Source organism: Pseudorasbora parva, chromosome 20 (genome assembly GCF_024679245.1).
Source record: "Pseudorasbora parva isolate DD20220531a chromosome 20, ASM2467924v1, whole genome shotgun sequence".
Lineage (NCBI taxonomy): Eukaryota > Metazoa > Chordata > Actinopteri > Cypriniformes > Gobionidae > Pseudorasbora > Pseudorasbora parva.
Window position 1 is genome coordinate 35,238,249 of NC_090191.1, and position 12,244 is coordinate 35,250,492.

The 12,244-nt window shown below is 37.1% G+C and overlaps 1 protein-coding gene across 3 annotated transcripts in view; it reads right to left on the reverse strand.

Moving 5' to 3' along the window:
• The window catches only part of ccdc136b (coiled-coil domain containing 136b), a 37,831-nt gene extending 31,732 nt beyond the window's left edge, over window positions 1-6,099 (reverse strand). For all 3 annotated transcript variants that reach the window (XR_010899495.1, XM_067426861.1, XM_067426860.1), the window contains exons 1-2: window positions 5,961-6,099; window positions 5,434-5,678 (exon numbers count right to left, since the gene is read on the reverse strand). Coding sequence is in view for 2 of the 3 variants with exons in the window: in XM_067426861.1 (XP_067282962.1) it covers window positions 5,434-5,488 (55 nt within the window). In the remaining variant the exon portion in view is untranslated. The remainder of the gene's footprint in view (window positions 1-5,433; window positions 5,679-5,960) is intronic.
• Window positions 6,100-12,244: the final 6,145 nt, after the last annotated feature.

Sequence of the window (12,244 nt, forward strand, 5' to 3'; positions counted from 1 at the left end):
AGGAGTTATATAATATCAAATTTAAACATTATAAAATAGAACAAGGCATAACATTTGCAGTGATTAAATTTGCATTAATCAGGGTTGCCAGATTTGCATAACAAAACCAGACCTTTTGCCATTCAAAACCCAGAGGTCAAAACTATCCCAATCGCATTCCGGGGTTAAAAAGAACATTCCGTGGATAGTAAATCATATTTTCTTCAAAAACTCTCCAAAAAACTAGGTTAAGATTTCTTTTCCCCTGTTCATGCCATTTGGATTACATCATCAGAAGAGAAAATTCATTTCAGAGGTAGAGAAAGTTTTGATGAAAGACTATGGAGAACAGCCCTTTAGCGTAATATGCTCTGATGGATTAGACAAATAAATTTGGTCAAATCTCAATTTTATATTTTGAGGACAAGCACTCAAAAATCACAAACACTAGAAAAAGATAAAAAGGAGGAAAGAAAAGTGAGTTCGATCTCTTCGACTCCAAAAGCAGAAACCCTCAAAGCCTGCGCTCTCAGTGGACTCTTTCATAAGAACGTTTTTTTTCTGTGTGTGTGTGTGGGCCCCCACTTACACAACGAGCAGCGCATACACACTATCTCTCTCTCTGCATGTAACTTTTCTTGCTAACCGAGCGTGCTCTTACTCCAACTGCCCTTGAGATTCCCGCCGTCAGCTCTTCTGGAATGTTCTTAAGAGCCAATCCGAGATTGGGTCAGCGAGCAACAGAGGAAGGAAACCCGCAGGAAGGAGGAGAGGAAGATTTGGAGGAAGGAAAGCTGCAGTATGCCTTGTTTTTGTCACTCGGACAACATATGTAAACCTCCGCAACATATAAATAAGAACGAAAGAACATAGTAGGTTCAAAATAAGTGTTTTTTGTGGAATGCGGGAGAGCTGCAAGACTCTGGATTGAAGTTTATAAGTTGTTTTTTCTTCAAATATACACCACGATTCTCCCACAATTCTGAACAGACAACTAAACAAAATAACGTAGTTTACTAGAGGGTTCCGCTTCTTCTTCTTCTTTCAGCTGTTCCCTTCAGGGGTCGCCACAGCGAATCATCTGCCTCCATCTAGTCCTATCCTCTGTATCCTCTTCTCTCAGACCGACTACCTTCATGTCCTCCTTCACACCATCCATAAACCTCCTATTTGGTCTTCCTCTTGACCTCCTGCCTGGCAGCTCTAACCTCAGCATCCTTTTACCAATATATTCACTCTCCCTCCTCTGAACATGTCCAAACCATCTCAACCTGGCCTCTCTAACTTTGTCTCCAAAACATCTGACATGTGCTGTTCCTCTCTTGTACTCATTCCCGATCCTATCCATCCTCGTCACTCCCAAAGAGAAGCTCAACATCTTCAGCTCTGCTACCTCTAGCTCTTCCTCCGGTCTTTTCCTCAGTGCAGCTGTCTCCAAACCATACGACATCGCTGGTCTCACTATTGTCCTGTACACCTTTCCTTTCATTCTTGCTGGTACTCTTTTATCACACAACAGACCTGACACTTTTCTCCACCCATTCCAGCCTGCCTGCACACGCTTCTTCACCTCTTTTCCACACTCCCCATTGCTCTGGACTGTTGACCATAAGCACTTAAAATCCTGCACCTTTAAAGGGATAGTTCAATTTAAAATAAAAATTCTGTCATCCTTTACTCACCCTCAAGTTGTTTCAAACCTGTATGAATTTCTTTCTTCAGCTGAACACAAGGGAAGATATTTTTAAGGATGTCAGTAACCAGACAATTAACTGGAACCATTGACTTCCATAGTAGGAAAAAAAAAATACTATGGAAGTCAATGGCTCCAGTTAACTGTTTGGTTACTGACATTCTTGCGTTCAGCTGAAGAAAGAAATTCATACAGGTTTGAAACAACTTGAGGGTGAGTAAAGGATGAGAGAATTTTCATTTTAAAGTGAACTATCCCTTTAATGATTGTGCCATTGATTGACACAATCATTAAAGCGCCACGCTACATTTAAAAGGTGATTTACTCTATTTTGATCCCTTCTGTAGACATCGGAGTTTATATTTAAACTATAAACTTTTATTCCAGTACTTCCGTTATACTGAATATATTTAACACTGAAATAACTATACTGTGTGGTTGAAAAGACTGTTTGTGAAGCTGTTTAATACCTACACATGACTCTTTCTGGATTAGCGGCAGTGCAAAATAGGTTTAAATGTTCCAGTATGATTTTGTCAAAGGTATAATAGAAACAGGGGAATTGCTGTCATTTAGAAATGAGATTGTGTGGGTGTTTGAATCAAGATTTTTTAACTATTAATCGTGCAGCTGTAGCACACGGTTGATTACCAAAAAAGTGTATAAATTGATTAACGCATAAGTGCACATTAAAAAAAAATCTTTAGCAAGAGACGTTTCTAAGCCAAAATTTTCAGCCTGTATGTTTACTTTTTGACCTGTAAAGTTCCAAATCTCATTTTGTATTATACATTTTGTTATATACAGAAAGGCATATTTAAATAATGCCTTTCTGTATATAATTCAATAATTAAAAGTAGCAAGTTTAATGACTTTACATAGTCATTGCAGGAGTTTATATTTATATATAAATGTAATATGTGATTATAATCTCATGTTTAGATGTAAATATCTGGTTTCACAGAAAGTTTATGGGTTGGATAAAAGTATCATGTTATTGTTGTACACATCAGCTATTGAATCTATAATATGTTATGGATGGTTTTACAATATGGTTTGGTAAACTGTTAAATTTAGGTCACATATTCAAAATGTGGTTAGAAGAGCTGGAAAAATAATGGTATGCTGCCTCCATTTTCTCTTCAGGAGATTTTTGAGATGTCTATAAAGAAGCAGATCCTTAAAATCATTGGTGACTAAGCCAGGATTAAGATCAGTTCAGTTAGGGAATTTAAGTAGATTTTATAAACATGTCTGGGAAAAAACATTATTGATGTGCATCTTGAAACAAAACAATGGCATGGACATATTTTAAGATGAGTTGCTTCCAGTTAAAACAGCTTGATAATGCATTTTAGTCTGGGACTAGCTTAATCCTTGTCTGTGAAACCGGGGGATATGGTACCAACTTCTAAACTGAACAGGTACCAATTTTCTTTTGATTTCACAGACTGAAAAACTGACTTCTCTATTAGTGTGAAAAGACAAAAAACAGGCTGCAGGGAAATTCTAAACCTTCAATCTCTTGACGTCAGTACTCAGAGACGTTTTTAGAACAATTTGCATGGACAAAGACTTAAACAAGCATGAAATGAGAAAGGGCCTCTATATGTAAATGAGCTGTGGTAGCAAAAACTTTTGGGCTTTGACTGGACCTAAACTTTGCAGGTGCTATGGGACCCAGAATGTGGGCGGTGAGAGAAAGAACGTGTGTTTTCATCATCCGGGGGAGGACAGGGAATGCAAGTGGCACTCGAATAATGTGGATCATGTGGGCGTCTGGTGGATGGAGGAGAGGTAGGCAGCACCATCACTGCTGGCTAAATCAGCAGGGCATTTAGAGGGAATTGTCATTGGAACGCTGCAAATAAGAGGCATGTGTGTGGTGTGACATGGAAGTGCTGTGCTAAAATGATCCTCTCTCCCTCCCTCCCCAGACACCGTGCAAGCTTCTAAACCTCCTTCAATCTATCGCAAGTCCACCTACAGAAACATATGTCCCAATTTACTGCAGTAATACTAAGTCAGATCAAGTAAAACAATACTTATGCATCTTGTCGCAGGGGGCGAGGTTCTTTGTGAACAGAGGAGCGGCGATGGAGATGTTGGGACTGAAGCTTTGAAGTTCACACTCTGAGCTGCTTTTGATCAGAAGCACAATTTAAAAAAATCCCTCTAGTCTGCAGACAACAGCTATTTAAGACATAAAAGCACTTCCGGGAGACATCTACAGCATATTAGTGTGCCCAAAAAATGTATGCGCACAAACACTCAAAATATAATAGTTGCATAACAACACCCTAGTGAGCACGCAACATATCGGAAAGCAAGTATTTGGTTTCCCATAACCTCTTGCTGCAAGTCTTCAAAGACTTTTATTTACGGTAACAAAGCTTATCCATTCTCTTGTAAATACATAGCGTGTAAAAACAAAACAGGCTTAATTTGCTAGCTGACACACACGAGCAGACCTCAGTACACCAAACTTGGTTGGTTGACAAAATCAGTCATACAGAGAATTGTCAAAACTGGCAATTTTTGCCATATAATTTATATTTCTTAAATGTTAAAATAGTTTTTCTGTCTCTTAATATGCAGACAATATAATTTAGCCATTTGTAGGTTAATTTCCCCAAAAAGTATAAATAATGTGAAAACATTACTCTCTAGACATATAGATATACATCTATACAGTCATACATACAAAAATGTCTTTCTTTTTTATCTTACACCGGTTTTTTTCCAGTTTAAAAAAATTGCCTCTCAAGACAAGTCTTGTTTTTAGAGAATATATGTTGAATTAAGTTTTGTTTGATCCCACTGGCAAATAATAATTATTATTGAATTAATCAATTAATTAATAAATGAATCATGAAATATTTTGTTGTTGTTAAATTTTGGTAATTTTGTTTGTCTGTCAGTAATACAACACTAAACAGAAGAACTGTCTCTGAAAATAAAGTGTAATTTCATACGCAATTTTACCTCTGACCTTCTAAAGAATTTTTTTTCTTTCATATTTTATGAATGTTCAGTTATTTTGTAAAAATTTCATTTAAAGCCTTTACATATAACTCATTATAAAATATTTAATGTATTACTTATACATTGTAATGCACCTTATAATGCACTGTATGTCTCAAAAATAAAAGTTATAACACATTATAATACTTATCTATTCATTGTTACACCTTTAAAAGGTTTTATGCATTAAAGCAATGAAAAACAGACAGTTTCATGTAACAAGCAATCTGCAAATGTTATAATATACTTCAACTTTGGTTACAATTATTTATGAAAATGTATATTTATGCATTATAACATACATAATGAATACCTTTATAATGCATCATACATAAAGGCTTTAAGTGAAGTGTTACCAATATTTCTACTGGAAACCAAGACAAATATACTGATAAATTAATCATTTTTGCATTTTTGTATTGTAGCAAATCCATCATATCATAATAGCTATAACCGAGTGTATAACCAAGTTTGTTGTTTATTTACACATTTTTGTCTTAACCAAGACACACACATAACCTCACCTTTGACTGAGAAACTGATGTTCTCTCTGTTTATATTTAACACCAGACATCCTTCTAAACAACCTTCTGCCTCATGACAGACCAGATAACAATGTAGATAGAGGTAGGAGGAGAGAAAACAATAATTGTTTCATGCATTGTTGCACAAATGAACACCTGTAGAAACATCACACACACACACACACACACACACATACACACACACACACACACCTGCAGGATCCAAGACCTCCTCAATGACGGGCGGCAGACGCAATCCGCAGTCCATGGTTGTCGTGGCGACAGGCCTCAGGAAGTGGGGGGGGCTGGGGGTTGGAGGGGGGTTAAATGTCCAAACACAAGCTCGCCAGTGAAGCAGGCGCAGTGATAATGGTCAGAAAACAGGAGGGACAATCGCACACAGTCCTGCGAGGAAATGTCAGGCTCCACACACACTGTGCTGCGACGGTCGATACATCCTGAAACACACACGCATGCAAACACAAATACACACAGATCAGTTCAATATCCCTCTAAACAACTGCAGAAATCACTGTCTAAACTGCTCACAGATGATTTATCCCTCTTCCTGAACAACTGTCCTGTTCTCTCTCTCTCTCTCTCTCTCTCTCCCTCCCTCTCTCTGTTTCTTTTTGTCTCCTTGCAAAACAAAGCTTGAAACCCTGCACAGCACCAAGGGTTTTTCAGCAGCATGATTGTTCTCTGACTCTCAAACACACAGAAAGCATTGGTCTGCTTACCTTTAATGAGATCTGTGTGCAGCTCAGGACACTGACAGCTTGCGTCTCCGTTACTCGCTGTGTATTATCTGTCGTTTACTGCGTGCCGTCCTCTCGTCTCCTCTCCCTCCTTCCTTCCCCCTCTCTCTCACTCTCTCGCTCACTCAATCCGTTTAGCTCTCTTGCTCCCCCTTTATCTTTTACCTCAGTTTGCTCTTTTCTCATCTGTTAACTCCATTCTCTCACAGATTTATATCAGCTGGCTTTTGGGAGCATTTTTGATGATTTTGCACTTAGATTCACGTTGGAGTCACAATGAATACACTGATTTTTTTTTAGTAAGTTTAGTATAAGACTTTTTCGTTCAGTGTTATATTAAAGGGTTAATTCAACAAAAACATTTAATTTTGTCATTATTTGCTCACCCTCGTGTCATTCCAAATCCATAAATTCTTTGTTCATCTTCAGAACACAAATGAAGATATTTTTGGTGAAATCTGAGAGCTTTCTGTTCCTCCATTGACAGCTACACAACTACAACAAAGCCTACATTCAATCTGCTCGTCCTATAAAGAGATTGCGTCTCTTCAGAAAATTTCAAATAAACCACTCAATTCATATGAATTAGTTTCATGTTCTCTTATAAACTTTTTGAAATGTCAAAGTGGTAGTTGTGTAGCTCTCTATGGAAGGACAGAAAGCTCTAATTTCATCTAAAAAAGATCTTTGTGTACTGAAGAGTAATGACAGAATTTTTATTTTTGAGTGAACTATCACTTTAAGATATTTAATATTATTTGGTATATTATACATAGGTTATATTTACATACCAAATGTGATTTGGACAGATCTGAATCCGAATTCATACAACATTAAGGCCTCGTCCTGATCGGGCAGATGTCCGAGCAAGATGTGACGACACAGCATTGCAAAGCCCTGAAAAATAAAACAGATTTTTACTGAAATAGAAGACATATGTCATCAATATTAATAAACAATGGGTTTATGAGAAGAACATTTTTAAACAGTTTAAAAGATTAATTCTCTCACGCTCACCTTACATCTCAGGCCAAGGACAACTGAATAGCCTACTGTTGACCATAAACGCAAACATACTAAACAAACAAGACTAGAAAGGACGGGGGGGGGGGGAATATTAAATTATATGCTAATTTAATTTAGCAAAACTAAATTAAATTAGCATATAAACGTAATGTATCGATACAATGGCCTGTCTTATTGTTGAGATGCAATGTACTTTAGGTATTGCGTGTATCAATTACTACACTATGGGAAGTGAACTTACTTCCCTCATTAACCAATTCAACTCTGCGCCCGACCCGTGGCCGTGGGTCCAATATTGCATCATCATTAAATCATTCAAAATATGCTGCAGAGCTGAAGTAAGAAACAGCTGCCTGAGAGACATATTTTGCCAATCACAGTAGCTCAGAATCTTTGTTTGCAAAACCATTCAGATTGTAGGTAGGACATTCGTGTTAGCGTGCAACGAGCTGCCAGTCTGTCACAGCAACCTGATGGCGTTGCTTGGCAACCGAGCGGTCCGCTGGTGCTGAGAGGAAACTGAATCACCGTTGAAACGGGGCCAAGAATATTGCCCTTAAATGACACCGCAAAACAAAACACCATTAGAAACTGATAAGGGTCCTGTGTAAAGTTTAAACTGAAAGTTTAATCACATACTTACACACACCTGCTCAAGGTAACATTATTTAGGAGTCAGTTACACGCTCCGTTTTGATAATTCTCTCTGTTTCACATAAACACTTATGTGAACAATCAATTTAAAACAATCTTTTTAAAGCTGCAGAAATCTACAACATGCCACAGTGAAGGATCGATAACGTCATTCTAGGGCGGGAGTTTGATAATCAAGGCGTTGATGTTGATAAAAGTATTAAATTATTTAAAAGGAAAAAATATTTTTTACTAGCAATTTTCTTTAGAAAATACATGTTACTTTTAATTTATTTTCATTTAATAAATGTAATTAATTTGTGCACCCTATTTCACGCGTGTTGTAACCATAAACCGTAAAAAATAGTAGCCTAACCATTTTGAACTGTGAAAAGCCTTCACAAGCCTGTAGAACATATAACGTGTAAACTCTAAATGCTTCATAATAAGGGCAGGTTTTTATTACTTTTTTAGTTTAGGCCTACATTTAACCTTCTATAAGAATAAACCTTTTATTCTTATATTCGCAAGTTATGTCAACTATGTTACAGACCAAATAAACCCATGCAACTAAAACTGGTTAATCAAAAATTACCTAGCTGCGAGCTGAGCTGTGAGAGCGGGTTGAAAACGATTGGAAACATGCGGAAATAGCTACAATAGTTATAGAGTACAATCATTCAAATCAGAGCCATTGAAATACTTTTTCTATGGCTCTGATTCGAATATACTCCAGGGTTTCTACTGATAGAAAGCCATGCTAATCGCTGAAGTAAGTGTTTAAAGGTCCCATGGCATGACATTTTTATTTTATGAGGTTTTTCAACAGTAATTTGAGTTCCCCTAGCCTGAATATTGTCCCCGAGTGGCTAGAAATGTTGATCGGTGTAAACCGAGTTCTGGCTGTCTTTCTCTGCCTTTGAGAAAATGAGAGCTCAGATGAGCTGATCTTGAATTCTCCTGTGATGACATCATACCAAGAAAGGTTTCCTCCCCTTTGCCCGCCCAAAGAATTAGTAGAGAATTGATTCAGTTTATCAGTCGCAAAATATTTTTTTACAGTCTATGGTCGCAATGTCATCACAGGCTTTACCATACGGATTCAACAGCACCGCCACAAACATTGAGTAACAGTGTCCATTAATGCCTGATCTGGGATCAGTGAGTTCTGATGTGTAGCTAATCATTCCAGTTCACACAAACTTCCTTTCTAAATCATTTAACGTTAATAAGGTCAGTCCTGCAGCTGGCTTGATTCATCAGTGAATCAAGCCAGTGACTAAAACCATCAACTTCACCTCGTTTCTGTTAGCAGCATGAAACAAATATGTTATTTAAATTAATAAACTACAGAGAGCAATCAAAGAACACTCTTTATAATGTTTGGATCGGTCCATCATACTTATATTTGCAGTGCACACTTGCCCAAACTGCCGTTTGAATGATGCTGCTCATTATGCTCAACAGAAGCTCTTACTGTATTCATGTCGTGGGTTTGCTGAGCAGTGGTGAAAGCATTTTGTGAGAGAAATAACGTTGCAAAGTTCACTCGTGTGTATTCAGAGCTCTCAGATACAAGCAAAATAAACTCACGCTCTCAACAACTCGGTGCAATAACACTTCCTCAGCAATCTTTCCCCAGCTCTGTCTCTCTCGACTGGCAGTTGAGTGCTGCTGCTGCTTGTGCCTGACTAAACCACGCCCCCTCCGCATGTAATCTCATTTCAAATGTAAAGATGTCAGCCAATCGCAACAGTGGGTGTTTTCACTGAAGACTCACAGCAGACACGCCCCTTGAAACAGAGCATTCCAGCCAGAGGGCTAATATCAGTAAACAAAAAAAAGGCCTTTTATTTCTAAATTATGACATTTTTTATGTAAAAACCATACTAACAATACAAGTACACCTCTGGAAACATTATAAAATAATAAAAAAAATCCATGCCATGGGACCTTTAAGATAACTTTATATCATAGCTGTCAACCCTCCCGTTTTTCCCGGGTTTCTCACGTATTTTAGCTCTTTTCCCGCTGTCTTCCCGTTTTAGTATTTTCCCGTAAAATATCCCGTTTTTTACGCTCTGATTGTGTTAACTCAGAACACGCAACTACATCTGTGTCTGAAGCTTTTAACGGTCTATGCTGTGTGAAGTGGCTTTTGCACTTGGGTTGCTAGACCTCCAGTCAAGCAGGTGGCAGTATACAGACAGTAGCTTACTATCGAAGAAGAAGACAGTTGCAGCGGCGGGCGGGAGAAAGAGGGAAAAGGGTACCGAAACCCGGTATTAAACGGGCCCCGGGGCTGAATTTTGAAAGACCGTTGTATCGATAAGCTCGGACGTTATCGGTTCTGCTGTCGGTACTTTTGAAAATGCACGTGACGAGAGAGAGAGAGAGAGAGAGAGAGAGAGAGAGAGAGAGAGAGAGAGAGAGAGAGAGAGAGAGAGAACAAAACGACAGCCCACGGACAGAACTAAACATTCAAATAGCCTAGTTTCACTTTACACTAGATTGTGATAATGTGATTTAATTTAGATTTTGGCTTCTTTGGCAAAGATTATAATTTTGATATTCATATCTAGCGCAACTTAATTCCCATTGCAGCAGTTGCCTACGCTGTCATTTCTCCATATAACTCAAACGCAATGACAGAATAAGCACGATCAGTGATTGTTGTAAAATGCAGTCTAGCTACTGTTGGTAAATTGTGGGACGCGTTTAATAATAAAAAGAGCGATTAAAAGCACAAACATGTGTGCAAAAGATTGTTCCCAAGTCGGCGCGCGCTCTGAAACAGCCGCAACGAGACGAGCAAATCACACTTTCGGTTTCACACTCGCGTCTAAACGATCAAATGTAATCACAAACATCTATGTCAAAATGACCGGCTTGGAGAGTCTCTTAAACACAGTTTGTGTCTAAAATGGACGTAGTTATTATGGATAGTCGGGAGAAAGTGTAATGTATCTGCCTATTATCAGTCGCCTATCTGCACATCTGTCTTAAAGAGGCAGCGGTGTAAATAAACATGATGACGAATTACTGCGAATTAAACAACCAAATGCAAAGAGAAAATCACTCACAGCTCTTGAATGAATAACCAGCTTTAATAAGCATTATTTTGGCTATTTATGATAAACTATGCAGTGTTATTTTACGTTTGATTAGCCTACTAGAATTCTTCCTGAAATTAAAGCACTGTGCAGGCCTATATAATGTGTATCTTTGTTAATTGTGTGTGTGTGTGTATATATATATATATATATATATATATATATATATATATATATATATATATATATATATATATATATATATATATATATAAAATCTCAAAAAGTACCGATAAGAATACCGTTAAAGTACCGGACCGATAAGCAGTATCGTTAAGAGTAGTAATACCGTTAAAACCTTAACGATACCCATCCCTAGGTTTAACCAACCAAAACCAAAACCGAGTAATGTTAATTTGTTCCTAAATAAAGCACTTCAAACATATACATTGGTCTGTCATTCTTTAATAGATATTGTGTAGTTATAAACTCTAGACTGTTAATGATTAGTGCTTTTTTTTTTTGTTTGTGGGATCATGTATAAGAATCATGTATAAAAAAAGCTATACTCTTTACTGGTAAATATTACAGTAAACAAACATTACAGACAATAGACCAAGGTAGCTCTGGCATAATGTCAATAACATTATGCTTAATATATATTGTGTAGTTATAAACTCTTTAGACTGTTATGATTAGTGCTTCTTTTTTTTTTTTTTTTTTTTTAGTTTGTGGACAAGAATCGTGTAAAAAAAAAAATCCCTTATTTTGGGGATGGATTCCGGGAAATCTCCCTTATTTTCAATGTTCAATGTTGACAGCAATGCTTTATATAGTCGAGAAAGACCACGCATTTCCTTAGGTCTTAAAGGGGCAGTAGCCCCTTTTGTAAATGTCAAACAAAAGATAAGGACATCACTTACTGCTCTTGATTGAATAGCTTGTGTAAGTTTAATAAGGATTAATCTTTAATTTAAACAGTTAAATATGCAGTTATTTTACATTTGATTACTTTATTCAATTTCTCTACCTAAAAACTAATGTTAGACCTACCTGAAAAACCTGAAAAGCATTGTTTATTTTATTAGTATCTTTGCCCAATAGTATTTATTTGTGCTGCTGCTTTTAAGTTTTTTGTTCTTATTTTCATTTGAAAGTAGTCCTTTTTCCCCTGAACATAGCAAATACCGAACCGTACTGAAACCGTAAACCTAAAACCGTGATACAAACCGAACCGTGAGCAACCTGTACTGTTACACCCCTAGTGTAACATACGTGAGGAGTGCCACAAAATTTTGAAAATTTTCAAAGGGTGACTGAAAAAAGGTTGGGAAACACTGATGTAGCCTATAAAAGTTTTTCCCTTTTTCAATATTTTATCAATAACAGATTGTCAAGGAATATATACTAGTCTAATTGGCAGTCAACATTGTTAGGTACATTTCTATGGTTTGCAATTTTAATGTATAATAAAAAATAAATAAGTAGCCTAAATCTTTCTTTAGTTAATGTACCCCCAATTATTAAACGAGATATAACTGCAAAATAAACCAC